This window comes from Ahaetulla prasina, chromosome 2 (assembly GCF_028640845.1).
Source record: "Ahaetulla prasina isolate Xishuangbanna chromosome 2, ASM2864084v1, whole genome shotgun sequence".
NCBI lineage: Eukaryota > Metazoa > Chordata > Lepidosauria > Squamata > Colubridae > Ahaetulla > Ahaetulla prasina.
The window spans coordinates 215469011-215484558 of NC_080540.1; the positions used below are offsets into that span (position 1 = coordinate 215469011).

Genomic DNA, 15548 nt, shown 5'->3' on the forward strand with positions numbered 1-15548 from the left:
AGCCTTTTCTTTATCTGTGATTTTTAAGGTTAGGACAATTAAAAAGAAAAAAAGCAGAAAGCAGCAGTGACATATGTCTTGTATTTTTGTCAAGAAAATTATATGGCTATGTCCTTAAGGCCACTAGGATGTAGGTTTCACTTACAAGAGTGATTTTAATGAATTGCTTGTTTGCTTTCCATTTTTTTCCTAATCGTATATCCAATTTTGCAGTTCTTCTTATCTTCTAAGAGCTTCCTGCTCATGAATAGTTGTGTTTTGGAAATTCATTCATTCATTCATTTATTTATTTATTTTATTAGATTTTTATACCGCCCTTCTCCCGAAGGACTCAGGGCGGTGTACAGCCAAATAATAAAACCCCACAAGATGCAGCTGCCCATCTTCCGAAATGTGACTGTTGTTATAAACAGTTGCTTGTTGTTGCAATCAGTTGCTGGACAATTTAGAAAGCTCGAGGCATAACCCATATTCTGTAGGCAAGAATGAGCAGATGGGGGAATTAGTTGGTGGTAGGGTGACATTCTCAGATTTTCCATTGCTGATATTTATTTCCGGCCATCCAGGAGGACGCCCAAGTTGCGAACCACCTCCTTTGGGGCCACTAACTGCCCCAACAGTCAGCTGCGGATGCAGCTGACTGTACCGAATGCCGGAATCCACAGCCACTCCGTCTTGGAGGGATTGAGCTTGAGTCTGTTTCTCCCCATCCAGACCCGTCGGCTTCCAGGCACCGGGACAGCACTTGACCGCTTCGTTGGGGTGGTCCGGGTGGAAAAGTACAGCTGAGTGTCATCAGCGTAGATGATAACTCACCCGAACCCACTGATGACCTCACCCAGCGGCTTCATGTAGATGTTGAACAGGGTAGGCGAGAGAATCGACCCCTGGGGTACCCCACAAGTGAGGCCCCTCGAGGCGACCTCTGCCCCCTGTCAACACCGACTGCGACCGGTCAGAGATAGGAGGAGAACCACCGATAAACGGTGCCTCCCACTCCCAATCCCTCCAACCGCAGCAGGATACCATGGTCGATGGTATCAAAAGCCGCTGAAAGATCTAATAGGACCAAGGCAGAGGAACAGCGCCTGTCCCTGGCCCTCCAGAGGTCATCCACCAACGCGACCAAAGCCGTCTCCGTGCTATAACCGGGCCGGAAGCCGGACTGGAACGGGTCTAGATAGACAGCTTCCTCCAGGTGCCGGGGAAGCTGCCATGCAACCACACTCTCTACAACCTTCGCTAAAATGCGAAGGTTGGAGACTGACGATAATTTCCCAAAATAGCTGGGTCCAGGGAAGGCTTCTTCAGGAGAGGTCTCACCACCGCCTCCTTCAAGGCGGCGGGGAAAACCCCTTCAACTAAAGAAGCATTTATAATCCCCTGGAACCAGCCTCGTGTCACTTCCTGAGCAGCCAGTACTAACCAGGAAGGACACGGGTCCAGTAAACACGTGGTCGCATGCAACCTCCCCAGCAACCTGTCCACGCCCTCGGAGCCACAGAATCAAACTCATCCCAAATAACCTCAACAAGACGAGTCTCTGTCACCTCAGCTGAATCATCGCAATCATGGTCCAAACCATCACGAAGCTGAACGATTTTATCGTATAGATAACCGTTAAACTCCTCGGCTCCACCCTGCAGGTCATCCCGCCTCTTGTTGAAGGAGGAACGGGTCACCCAAACAGGGCGGCCGGGCGGTTATCTGCCGACGCAATGAGGGTGGAAACGAGGCGTTTCGCCTCCCTCATTGCCACTAGGTAAGTCCTGGTAAAGGACCTCACTAGTGTCCGATCAGCCTCGGACCTGCTGGACCTCCAAACACTCTCTAGGCGTCTTCTCCGCGTTTCATCTCTCTCAGCTCCCGGAGAACCAGGGAGCCAATTGAGATCTGCGCCGGGTCAGAGGCAAAAGGCACGACACGGTCCAAAGCCCCAGCCGCGCCCGATCCCAAGCCGCAACTAGTTCTTCAGTCGTGCCGTGGGTAAGATCCTCAGGAAACAGCCCAGGCCCCGTCAGGACCCCCTCCGGGTCCACCAGGCGCCTGGGACGGAACCAACGCAGCGGCCCCGTCTCCCTGCGGTGGTGAGCAGCGGTTCGAAAGTCTAGGCGAAGGAGAAAATGATCTGACCATGACAATGGTTCTTTCACTATATCTCCTAATTCCAGATCATTAACCCACTGACCAGAGATAAAAATCAAGTCTAGCGCGCCTCCCCCGATGTGTGTAGGGCCATCAGTTACTTGAATCAGGTCCAAGGCCGTCATGGAGGCCTGGAACTCCTGGACCACTGTTGATGACAAGCGGCCCGATGGCAAGTTGAAATCTCCCAAGACCAAAAGTCTGGGGATCTCAACCGCCACGCCAGCAAGCACCTCCAGTAGCTCAGGTAGGGCTGTAGTCACGCAGCAAGGAGCCAGGTACGTGATCAACAACCCCATCTGATTACGATGGCCCCACTTCACAAGGAGGGATTCACAGCCAGCTATCTGAGGAACAGTGGACTCCCTTGGCTCCAGACTCTCTAATCACAACCGCCACCCCGCCACCCCTACCCTGGGCCTCGGCTGATGGAATGCACAGAAACCCGGCGGGCACAGTTCTACCAGGGTACACCCCTTCTGTGCCCAACCAGGTCTCTGTAATGCCCATAAGGTCATGGACTCCCTCTGAACCAGATCGCAAATCAGGGGAGCCTTATTAACCACGGACCGGGCATTGCAGAGCATCAGCCGTAGGCCCGAGCTCTGAGGATCTTGACCATCCGGGGAACGAGTAGGGACTGGGGGGCCGGAGCACGTGATCGCCTTTAAACATCGACCACGGGCTCCCAAAGAACGACCCCCCTGCCTCCGCCATATCTGCCCCTCCCACTTACCGTACAGATGGAATGATATTCTCTGCTCTGTTCAAACCCTCCTCCTGTCTTCGGACCAGCTAAAATAATGTCGTGAGCGCTAGGACTGGACATACCCTCCCGACGGGTTTCCCCATCACCCGCCTGCCCCTCCCCCTTTAAAATTCTTAATTCTCTCTTTTGGAGGATGTGATCTCCATCCAATCATAATTGTTTTCAGTCTTCTCCTTCCTCTCAACTCTTTCTCCATTCATAATATTTACAGAAAGCCCCAAATATATACACTCTAAGTAGTATAGATGTAAGGAACAATTAAAAACCACATTACATTGCATAAAATGGCCTCTCAGAATCTTCATCGTGAATTTTCATTAAAAAAGAATGGATTAAAATACCTCCTAAAACATTGGAGGGACAGAAGCCATGCATGCCTCCAAGGGCTGCTGTTACATATAGTGCTGTACAGTTAATTACCAAAGAATGTGCCCTCTGGTCTTTCCAGAATTAGAATCTTCAGCAAGCCCTCCATAGATGACCTGACCTGGTCATCCTTAGCAGATGAACCTGCTAAATGTGACTCTACTATAATTGATCATCCTGATTAGAAATATGGCCACTACATTCTATACAAGTCATACCTTCCAAGTCCTTGTATTTAAAGGCAGCCCCTTGTAGGATGCGTTGCAGGTTCCATTCATGGTGACCAAGGCAGGAGTTATAGTTGCTGAGATTTCCTTGTCCAGGTAGGTTTGTAACTGATGTATCTGTTAGAGCTGGGCCTCCTGGCCATGATTTCCACCATTTGCTCCAGCAGGAAACACAAATCCAGGAGCCCCTCCTTCCTCAAATCATCAGGTCCGTTCAATCCCATCCTAGAGCAACTACAGCAGAACGTTTCTGATAAAGTTTAATCTTACTTTCAGATGATGATGAATACAAGCTACATAGAAATGTGAATTGCCTTAGGAATTCTCATGAAGCAATATAAGCTTTTATAATGCATATTTTTAAAAATTTGATTATAGTTGTCAAATAAGAGTGGATGCTATAAACTTTCTTAGAAATTAAGAGCAGTGTTAGTTGTAGCACAGTGTTTTGCTATTCTGATAAACAGGTACTTTATTATTCATTACATTCCATAGTTGCCACTGTGTGAATATCCAGGTCTTTGTGTAAGTCTTTCCACTTTGTAGAATTGCTTGACAAACTTCATAGTGTATCTACCCATGAAGAAAAATGCGGAATCCATGTACTAGAACCAACTAAAAGCAGGAAGTTCAGTTTAGATATGTAGTTTGACTAATTGAAAACGCACACAGTGAACACATGTTTATGTTTAGATAATGCATTTCCTCTAGGAGGAAAACAATTACTAGGAAAACAATTTCCTAGAGGAAAACAATTCCTCTAGGAAAACAATGTTTGGAGCCTTTTCTTTATCTGTGATTTTTAAGGTTAGGACAATTAAAAAGAAAAAAAGCAGAAAGCAGCAGTGACATATGTCTTGTATTTTTGTCAAGAAAATTATATGGCTATGTCCTTAAGGCCACTAGGATGTAGGTTTCACTTACAAGAGTGATTTTAATGAATTGCTTGTTTGCTTTCCATTTTTTTCCTAATCGTATATCCAATTTTGCAGTTCTTCTTATCTTCTAAGAGCTTCCTGCTCATGAATAGTTGTGTTTTGGAAATTCATTCATTCATTCATTTATTTATTTATTTTATTAGATTTTTATACCGCCCTTCTCCCGAAGGACTCAGGGCGGTGTACAGCCAAATAATAAAACCCCACAAGATGCAGCTGCCCATCTTCCGAAATGTGACTGTTGTTATAAACAGTTGCTTGTTGTTGCAATCAGTTGCTGGACAATTTAGAAAGCTCGAGGCATAACCCATATTCTGTAGGCAAGAATGAGCAGATGGGGGAATTAGTTGGTGGTAGGGTGACATTCTCAGATTTTCCATTGCTGATATTTATTTGAGAAGAAGTATGTTTTAAGAATGGAAAGGAACAGTAAAGTTCTGAGGGTTATGATGCAATATCCATTCTGGTTTTTTTGGCTCTTATTTAAGCGATCTTTCAGAATTGTATAATTTTCAAGTAAAGGAAGGCAAATCTACGTGTCCCAGGATAATGTTGCAGGATCCAATCTGAGCTAGTCAATGGGACCAAAGGTTTATTCTTCCAAGCTTTTGGGCTCATGCTGGAGCCCATCCTCAGGAAACTTAGTATACTACTATATCATCTTACAGACAGGTTAACTTAGATTTTCATAATATGCTATATTCAGTCCATTGTTGCAAATGTTGTGACTTTGATATTAGTACAAACATATATAGATTAATTTTTGGTTAGCCAACTACCTTACTTATTAAATTCAAGTCTCTTACAAGTTGAGCTTGATTCCTGTTGATTTCATGAAGGCGTACCTAACTTTCTTGGCAACAGTACAGAAGCAGTTTGCCAGAGCTTTCTTATTGAATATTTCTTAATTTCCCAGCCTAGTTTACAGCTTGGTGTTTCCTTAATAGCTCTCCTAACCAATAAGACTTAGATTCAGAGTATGTAGAGGTACTACATAGAGGAGATACTATGTGCACACCACATGTATTTCAAACCATTGCTTCCCTTTTATATCCAGATTGCTGAAAAGATTTCCAGTCAGGCCTGGTGCTGCTTAGCTTCTGAGCTTAAACATGTCATCAGCCTAGACATTCTAAATGGAGTCCCTGTGTGTGAGTTCATTTTAATATCCATAATGTTTAGTTTTTCCATTTTTGCCAGTGGGAATATGAAATGTGTTTCTCAGAAAACCATTTCATTCCTAACCTTTGGTGAGTTAATTCTGCTCAGCTATTGGAATAGTGAGAGTTTTTAATTTACTGACAATTCTGTATAATTTAATAGGAAAAACATTGACTGCTTCTGTATTTCTGTTTTTAGACTTTGTCTTTCCAGCACTAGATATTCTTCGATTAGCAATCAGGCACCCCAACGTGAACGAAAGCTTCTGTGGCGAAAAGGATGGCCTTCAGTTCTGCAGTCATCTCATCAAATTCCTGAACACTGGAGGAAAGCAAGCCAACCAGATGCTGGCTCTGCGAATTTTATGCAATTGTTTTATTCACCCAGTTGGCCAAAAGCTCATGATGGCACAGGGGGACTCCATAATGTCACAAGCAATAGAACTGAAGCTGAGCAGCAATAAGAACATTCACATTGCACTGGCTACGTTGGCTTTAAACTATGCCGTTTGTCTACATAAGAGTAACAACATTGAGGGCAAAGCTCAGTGTTTGTCAGTGATCAGCACAGTCATAGAGGTAGTGCAAGACCTTGAAGCTATTTTTAGATTGCTTGTGGCTCTTGGGACATTGATCAGTGATGATTCAAATGCTGTACAATTAGCCAAGTCCCTAGGAGTCGATTCTCAAATTAAAAAATATTCCTCTGTATCAGAACCAGCTAAAGTAAATGAATGCTGTAGATTTGTTCTTAATTTGCTGTAAATCCCTCCCTTAAAAAAAAACACCACTTGGGAGTCTAGGACTATATCAAAGATACCCATTTTCGTATTTTACAAAAAGAAAAAAAAAGAAAAAAGAATATTGTGGACAAACTCTCTGGAAGTGAAATGATCAGAATAAATTTTTTTGCACTGATTTTAAAAGTGTTTTTCTTCGAAACTGTTAAGTGCGTGCTTATTTTAAAGATAATTTTAGTAGCTTCTGTGGGTTAGTAGTAATAAAAATTACTAAGGGAATCTTGATTCATTGACACGTATGACACATTTACTGCTGCTTTTCATCAGGCAGAAATCACTTGCAGAATGGATTCTTGTTTCATCAAGTGCCTCCATTTTGGTAAAACCATCTAGAACGAATTATATCTGGGATTAGATCCACAGGGCTGCATAGAAGAGGTGACTGAAAAGTTCTCTTGAGCAAATAGAAATTTTCTCACTACCAATTGAGAGAGCTGGAAGGAAGTTAACTACATTTAAGTTTTCTATTTTGGAAGAAATTCCAGCAATTGTTTTGATATTAGTTCCTTGCTTATTCTTTGAGCTTTTACATTGTATGACACTGCTAATAGTGGTCTTCATTCTTTATGAAACTGGGGATATATCAGAAAGTTGACTTCCCACATACAGATGTCTTTTTAACCACCGTTCCAGAAAAATCTAGCATACCAGGAAATAAATCTTTTGTATTTCCAGGTGTACTGTGCTCTTTTTCATTTTTGGTTGTCTTTCTATAGAATGTTTCTTCAGAATACATATAGTTCTATCTTTCTCTGAATTTAGTGATAACCTTCCCAGTGTTGAGTGCAATGTTATCTTCAGCCAGCCAGATTTGCAAAAATAATGCTACAAAGTATAAGCTGTCTCATTCATATTGATGAAATGCTCATTCTAAAGTCTAAGCCTTATACCTAAATGTCAGCATTATTTCTTAGTTCCTTATCAGAAACATGCAGCTCCTATGCTTATCATTTCTTGTGGATTTAGAAATGCAGCTGCAATGCTAAATATGCAAATAATTATTTCCATTCTGAATGTTCTCAATTTATTTTGGGAAGTTTCCTTTATAGGAGGTGGTTTCTTATTGAAATGGAAATTGTAAGTAAATTTTGTGTGAGACCTTCCTATCAAGTTTCAAAATCAAAGTCTGAATATCATATTTAACAGGGTTAATAAGATAGTCAAACTTTCATATATGCTGCTAAGACATAAACAAATCACAAACTACAATGTTGGGGTTGAGAAAATGTGTCAAACTGTTCTCTACTGTAGCATAAAGAGTAGCCCCAGCCATTATGGCTTAGTGTAGGAATACAATAATCCCTACGTTGTATTTGCTTCCTTGTACTCAGACAACCCCCAAATCATTCTACCATGAGTGTGATATATTTGAAACAACCAAATTTACTAATTCTGATCACAATGAACAAGATAGTTGGTGCCTATATGCAAAACAATCAGAATATCATAGGTTAAGTTTGAGTAACAAATAATATCTTGGCATCAGATATTAATCTATAATTGATTTGGTTTGCATAACACAGATGAGACCATTCAAAGTTATGGAAATAACAAAAATGTGAGTGGTTCAGCAGACATACATCTTACTGCTTTAGATGGTTGTAGTTCTTCTCTTGCTTTATACAGTACTAGATGATGAAGAAGAAGATGGGACCTCTGACTCATTCCAAAGTCAGACATTTAAGATGAACACATTACACTCACCTCTCTTCCTTTTAAGAGAGACTGCTGGTATAGCTGCCTTTCGGTATCTATAGGTACAAATGTTTGCTGTGGATTGTTATGAAATTGCCCTATTGCCTTGCTGTCAGTTCCACAAAGTGTTTCAATATTCTCTGCAAATAGTTTTAAAAAGCTGCTAGGATCAAGAGAGAATATTTGCAGGCGAATATTTTGGCTCTTCAAGCAGAAGAAACCTGGCAGAAACATTCCTCCAACCCTATAAAAATACTTGAATACTGCATTCCCCTAGAAGAAATGGGCAGAAAACAACCAAGTCTCCAGGGACTTCCTAAAGGCCAATGGACTTAGTAACAGAACCGATGTCATGGTCAGATCATTTTCTCCTTCGCCTGGACTTCCGAACCGCCACCCACCATCGCAGGGAGACAGAACCTATACGCTGGTTCCGTCCCAGGCGACTGATGGAACCTGAGAGGTTCCTGACGGAGCTTGGGCCATTCCCTGAGGATTTGGCCCGCGGCTCGGCTGAGGAACTAGTTGTGGCCTGGGAACAGGCCGCGGCTGGGACCTTGGACCGTGTCGTGCCTTTGCGGCCTCTGACCCGGCGCAGATCTCGTCCGGCCCCTTGGTTCTCCAAGGGGCTGAGGGAGATGAAACGCCGGAGAAGACGCCTAGAGAGTACTTGGAGGTCCAGTCGTTCCGAAGCTGATCGGACACTAGTTAGGTCCTATTGTAGGACCTACCTAGTGGCAATGAGGGAGGCGAGGCGTTCCTACGCCTCCACCCTCATTGTGTCGGCAGATAACCGCCCGGCCGCCCTGTTTCGGGTGACCCACTCCCTCCTTCATCAGGAGGTGCGGGATGACCCTTTGCAGGGACGTGCCAAGGAGTTTAGTGGTTATCTATACGATAAAATCGCTCAGCTCTGGGATGGTCTGGACCGAAATTGGGATGATCCAAGCGAGAGAGAGGAGGCACGTCTTGTTGAGTCTGTTTGGGATGAGTTTGACCCTGTGGCTCCCGAGGACGTGGACAGGTTGTTGGGGAGGCTCCACGCCACCACATGTTTACTGAACCCGTGTCCTTCCTGGCTGGTACTGGCCACTCAGGAGGTGACACGAGGCTGGCTCCAGGGGATTATCAACGTTTCTCTGTTGGAAGGGGTTTTCCCTGCCGCCTTGAAAGAGGCGGTGGTGAGACCCCTCCTCAAGAAGCCCTCCCTGGATCCAGCTATTTTGGGTAATTATCGTCCGGTCTCCAACCTTCGCTTTGTTGCAAAGGTTGTAGAGAGTGCTGTGGCGCGGCAGCTACCCCAATACCTGGATGAATCTGTCTATCTAGACCCGTTCCAGTCCGGCTTCCGGCCCAGATACAGCACAGAGACAGCTTTGGTCGCACTGGTGGATGATCTCTGGAGGGCCAGGGACAGGGGTTATTCCTCTGCCCTGGTCCTATTAGATCTCTCAGCGGCTTTTGATACCATCGACCATGGTATCTTGCTGCGCCGGTTGGGGGGATTGGGAGTGGGAGGCACCGTGTATCGGTGGTTCTCCTCCTATCTCTCCGACCGGTCGCAGACGGTGTTGACAGGGGGGCAGAGGTCGGCCGCGAGGTGCCTCACTTGTGGGGTGCCGCAGGGGTCGATTCTCTCGCCCCTTCTGTTCAACATCTATATGAAGCCGTTGGGTGAGATCATCAGTGGCTTTGGGGTGAGATACCAGCTGTACGCTGATGATACTCAGCTGTACTTTTCCACCCCGGGCCACCCCAATGAAGCTGTTGAAGTGCTGTCCCGGTGTTTGGAAGCCGTACGGGTCTGGATGGGGAGAAACAGGCTCAAGCTTAATCCCTCCAAGACGGAGTGGCTGTGGATGCCGGCATCTCGATTCAGTCAGCTGCAGCCGCGGCTGACTGTTGGAGGCGAGTTATTGGCCCCAAAGGATAGGGTGCGCAACTTAGGTGTTCTCCTGGATGAACGGCTGTCGTTTGAAGATCATTTGGCGGCCGTCTCCAGGAGAGCCTTCCACCAGGTTCACCTGGTTCGGCAGTTGCGCCCCTTCCTTGATCGGGATGCCTTGTGCACAGTCACTCATGCGCTCGTTACCTCTCGCTTGGATTATTGTAATGCTCTCTACATGGGGCTCCCCTTGAGGTGCACCCGGAGGCTTCAGTTAGTCCAGAATGCAGCTGCGCGGGTGATAGAGGAAGCTCCGCGTAGCTCCCGTGTAACACCGCTCCTGCGCAGACTGCACTGGCTGCCTGTGGCCTTTTGGGTGCACTTTAAGGTTTTGGCTACAACCTTTAAAGCGCTCCATGGCTTAGGGCCTGGGTACTTACGGGACCGCCTGCTGTTACCTCATGCCTCCCACCGACCCGTGCGCTCTCACAGAGAGGGACTTCTCAGGGTGCCGTCCGCCAAGCAATGTCGGCTGCAGGCCCCCAGGGGAAGATCTTTCTCTGTGGGGGCTCCCACCCTCTGGAACGAACTTCCCCCGGGTTTACGCCAAATACCTGACCTTCGGACCTTCCGCCGCGAATTGAAAACACATCTATTTATTCACGCGGGGCTGGCCTAAATTTTATTGGTTTTAAATTTATTACTAATTTTAATGGGGTTTTTAGTTTTATATATTTTTAAAGTTTTTAGGCCACCTATATAATAAGTTTTTTAATTTGTATTTTAAATTGTATATTTTTGTATCGTTTTGTTTTATCTTGGCTGTACACCGCCCTGAGTCCTTCGGGAGAAGGGCGGTATAAAAATTGAATAAATAATAATAATAATAATTTTTATTTACATTCTTTAGATTTTTATGGGACCTTACCAAATGTATTATCGAATCACAGAATACATCTGAGCTCATGGATTATATAGTTAAAATCATGGATATTCTGTTAAACAATATTAAAAAGGAAAAGGTTTGCCCTACCCAGTCGTATCCGACTCTAGGGAATGGTGCCCATCTCCATTTCCTAGTTCCTTCAGCCAGCATTGTTTGAAGACACTTTCATGGTCATATGGCTGGCATTGACTATACATTGAGGCACACAGAATGCCTTATCTTTCTACCAAAATTGTACCTGTTTATCTAACTAAGGAGAAATTTCCTGACAGTTAGAACAATTAATCAGTGGAACAACTTGCCTCCATAAGTTGTGGATGCTCCAACAGTGGAAATTTTTAAGAAGATGTTGGATAACCATTTGTCTGAAGTGGTGTAGGTTTCCTGCCTAAGCAGGGGGTTGGACTAGATGACCTCCAAGGTCCCTTCCAACTCTGTTATTCTACCATCTTCTATCTACTTGCAATTGAATACTTTAGAATTCCTAGGTTATTGGGAGCTGGGGCAAGAACAGGAACTCATCCCGTCACATGGTACTTGGGTCTCGAAGTACCAACCTTCTGGTCAACAAGCCAACCTCTTAACTGCTGGGCAAAAAAAAAAGGTGCAGTCATGAATCTTTTTGAGTGTTAAGGATTTTTACTAAGATTTTTCTTAAAAATGAGCAATTTTCATACAGTATATTGAAAGGAAATACCATTACATTTGTGTTTTCAATTATAATGCAACAGGTACAAATAACGGATCTGAGCATGGTGTTCATAGATTCAACTACTGTTTAGAGTGGAACCACTGAAATTCATAGATCACAATTGTGATCAACCAAATCATACAAATTGTAGAACCCTACTTTTCACAATACCAACATTGTGCAAAATTATAAATCAAAGCGAGGACTCTCATAAAATTTTATATTTTACAGGGAACAAACAAATGTCAGATTTCATAATTATGTTCATGATTAATAACTGACTTTAAAAGATCAGTTGTTAGGTGAGACAGTGGGAAAAATTAATCATTCATGATTGTTAAGATACAGAAATCAGATTTGTCCAAGGGGAGTGTACTATAACAATCAAGGATCTATTTTTGGCTTCACTGAGCCCCCAAACCTCAGTCTGATCCACAAAATCTCTTTTGCTTTTTATTATTATTTTTATACTGCTTCCAGATGAAACTACCATCAATTCAAATAATATATTTGAATCCATGAAGTAATTCATGCTTTGTCACCATGAAATTGCTCCAAGGAAGAGTATTTGTTTTCACTAAATCCTTGAGTGAAATCAAATTTACACAGGGTTTTTATTGATTGTCCTGAACTGCACATAAACACATGAAGATACCCATTTTAAATAAATGCAGGGATTCTTAAAGAATGTCAGGCTTTTATATATTTGGATGATTCCATGAAGAGAATTTATTAATTTTTGTAGGCTATCATATTACCAAAGTTGTTATTAACCTGCATGTTTCTTTAGATCCTTTATCTATCCTATCTAGGCTGCCCTTTTCATCTAAATGGTACAACTGCTTATTTCAGATTTTCAAAAAAGATCCTTGTTTGTTATCAATTGTTGGCATTTATTCTTTTTACTGAGTCAGAGTACTGGATGTGGGTTAAATGGCAGCAACCTGAGCAATTTTTCTTGAAGCCGGAATAGTTCTAAGGTCAGCTTTGGACTGATAATTCAGGTAGTCCTCAATTTATGGCCACAATTGAGCCCAAAATTTCTGTTGCTAAGTGAGATATTTATTGAGTTTTGCTCTATTTTAGGACTTTTCTTGCCACAGTAAGTGAATCACTGATGTTAAATTAGTAACACGATTAAATTAATCTGGCTTCCCCATTGACTTTTGCTTGTCAGAAGCTTGCAAAAGGGGATTACATGACCTTGGGACACAGCAACTGTCATAAATATGAGTCAGTTGTCAAGTGTCTGAATTTTGATCTCATGGCCATTGGGATGCTGAAATGATAAGTGTAAAAAATGTCATTTTTTCAGTGCCGCTGAAAATGTCATGTCACTAAATGAACTCTAAGTCGAGGGCTAGCTGTAACGTATCGTACATGAAGGTTCTGTAACAAAAAACAAAAGCCAATAGCTTCCAAATAAAAGATGCTTCTTTCACTCTATATAAGATTTCTATCTCTATGGCGAACAAGTCGCAAGAATGACGCAAGCAAACTGCGACAACGGTCCAGCTGAGCGTAACACTGATCCCGCCAGTCGCGAGATGGCTGTTCGATGCGGTTATTTATTTTGCAAGACCCTTTAAAGGAACTGCAACCGTTTCGGGGTGGCGGACGCCATGACGGGCCGTAAATTCTCTAAAGAGAAGAAGCGACATCGCTCCCGTTTAAGCGGCCCAGAGGAAGGAGGTGGCAGCGAAAGAAAACGGCGCAGCACTGAGGCAACCCGCGGCCTTCCGGAGGTATCCAACAGTCCGACAGCCTTGCGAGGGGAGAGCGGCTGAAATGCGCAGGCGCGTAGTAGTTATCGGAGTCACGTGACAAGAAGGCGCGACTTCAGCCTCTCCCTTCGCGCGCCTGTTTTGGCGGGATAACGGCTGTCTTTTTTTTTTACCTCTTTTAAAACTCGCATCACATAAAAAAAAAAGCCACTAAGGGAAAATCGTTATCTTAGTTCAATCAAATCAAAAGTGGGGTGGCAATCAAATCAAGTGATTAGATTGTGAAGTGAGCTCACCGTATCTTTTAATAGCATTTCTGACTCAGAAAAGGTGCTGCCAGGCTCCTGGTTTCCTGGAAATCTGGCGAGTGGTAGCACCTTTCTTGAGGAAGAAATGCTGTTAACGTTTCTAAACTGTCCGTGTGTTGGGTGAACCCATAAGATTGGTTGAGGGAGGTAAATTCTAGTTCAGGGGTCTCCAACCTTGGACCCTTTAAGACTTGTGGACTTCAACTCCCAGAGTCCCTCAGCCAGCAAAGCAAAGGAAGACCGAGATATCAAGGTCTGCGGGGGAAGGAGTTAGCAGCTTAATCCCTTCCCCGAAGCCCTGCCATGCTTGCCTGAAAATCAGGTGTTGCCATTTCCCCATTGCTCTCTTGGTCTTGTAGGAAGTTAGCACTTACCCCACTCCTAGAAGAATGAAATATTTTAGAAAATATTAAAAAGGGCAGAAAATTATTATTTCCCTGGATAAGAAATGGAGACACCTGTTTTAAAGAAATCAGCTTCCTGCCTCCCCCAACCCTTTGTCAATGGGTCAGAGACAGAAACTCACTCCCCCACACCTTTGTCAATGGACAATTAAGGCTTCAGCCAAGCTCACTCAATCCCCCCCACCTTTGTCAATGGACCATTATTTGCAACACAATAGGACTCATCTAGCAACAGAAACTCACCACATGGCAAGGCTCAGGCAAGCTTGAGAGACAACCTATAATGTTAGCTAAGACCGCTAAACCACCTGGGAGTTTGACAACCAATCAGGGTACATTTCTTATGCAGGAACAGGAAACACCAAGGTGGGGCGCCATAGAGAGTATAAACTCAGGCACTCAGCATCCCTTCTACCCTTCTCCCCTCCTCTTCTCCTTTCCTCTCTGGTTCTTCACTCAACACTTTGAACATGTGACCACCATTAAACCATCTTTCCAAGCAGTCTCCATGTTTCCAGTGACTTTTTCCCCACTTGGAACTGAACCCAGATGGATATTTCTTCCAACAATCTCTTTTCTCATCTGACCATAGCCTGGATCGTAAGCACTTTCTATTACTTGTGGCAGGACATCAAGCCTCATTCGGCTGCGTCCAACTGGTCTCCCAGCAGCAGTGGCATTGGCGGTGTTAAGAGTGGGCAGAGAAGCAACCAGTGAGTGACAGGATGCAGGGCTAGCAAATGGAGGCAAGGTGAGGCTTCCCAGGAGGCTGGAATGTGGGGCAGTTGGCTCCGTTGGTTGCCGTCCCCACCAAAATGACAGCCCCGGCGCAGCGGGGCTGACGAGAGAGAGAAGAAAGAAAGGAAGGAAAAAAGGGAGAGAGAAGGAGAAGAAAGAAAGAGTGATGTGAGTGACATCATGTTGGCCCTGCCCACCCAGTCACAAGCCACGGCCACAGAAACTCACTCCCCCACACCTCTCTTATGCCACCCATCTCATCCAGGTAACTATTAGCAAAAAAACCTTGAAAATTGTAGAAGTAGGTATGTGCAGGCTACCTGTTTTGCACCTGACTATAAAATGTCTTTGTAACCTTTGGCAATGTTTTTGCCTTATGCCTCAAATAAAACTTTTGAACACTGAATGATGGCATCTGGTGGTTTGACCTGAGTAAGGAATGCACAAAAGGAAAACATTTAGCAATTGTAAAAAACACAGTCTTCCTGCAAATGTGAGGTGGTGGCTGTCTGATATAACTGTCAGGGGTCTGCATTACTGTATTTTTACTAGTATAATTTGATATTAGGATACAGAGGCAGAAGTTTAATATCTAGAAGAAGCAATCCTGCAAGACAAGGGGAGAGCTGTCTCTGCAGAATATCCTACTGTATTTATCCAATTTACTTTTTCTTTTTTGAGTGGTGGTCACACTTGTAAACTAATCATTTGGCTGTGCCCACCCAACGGGGGAGTGCCACACTGGAGGTGGT

The 15548-nt window shown here is 44.0% G+C and overlaps 2 protein-coding genes across 6 annotated transcripts in view; both read left to right on the forward strand.

Annotated features, from left to right (window-relative positions):
* Positions 1 to 6531, forward strand: part of PLAA (phospholipase A2 activating protein) — a 34872-nt gene extending 28341 nt beyond the window's left edge. For 3 of the 4 annotated variants that reach the window (XM_058170913.1, XM_058170915.1, XM_058170914.1), the window contains one exon: positions 5805 to 6531. In XM_058170913.1, coding sequence (XP_058026896.1) covers positions 5805 to 6370 — 566 coding nt within the window. In that variant the 3' untranslated portion in view covers positions 6371 to 6531. The remainder of the gene's footprint in view (positions 1 to 5804) is intronic. The other variant, XR_009153643.1, reaches the window with a different exon arrangement.
* Positions 6532 to 13122: 6591 nt separating this feature from the next.
* Positions 13123 to 15548, forward strand: part of CAAP1 (caspase activity and apoptosis inhibitor 1) — a 31418-nt gene continuing 28992 nt past the window's right edge. Inside the window, exon 1 of one of the 2 annotated variants that reach the window (XM_058170844.1) lies at positions 13123 to 13367. In XM_058170844.1, the coding sequence (XP_058026827.1) occupies positions 13245 to 13367 (123 nt within the window). In that variant the 5' untranslated portion in view covers positions 13123 to 13244. Of the gene's footprint in view, positions 13368 to 13406; positions 15062 to 15548 lie in introns of those variants that run through there. The other variant, XM_058170845.1, reaches the window with a different exon arrangement.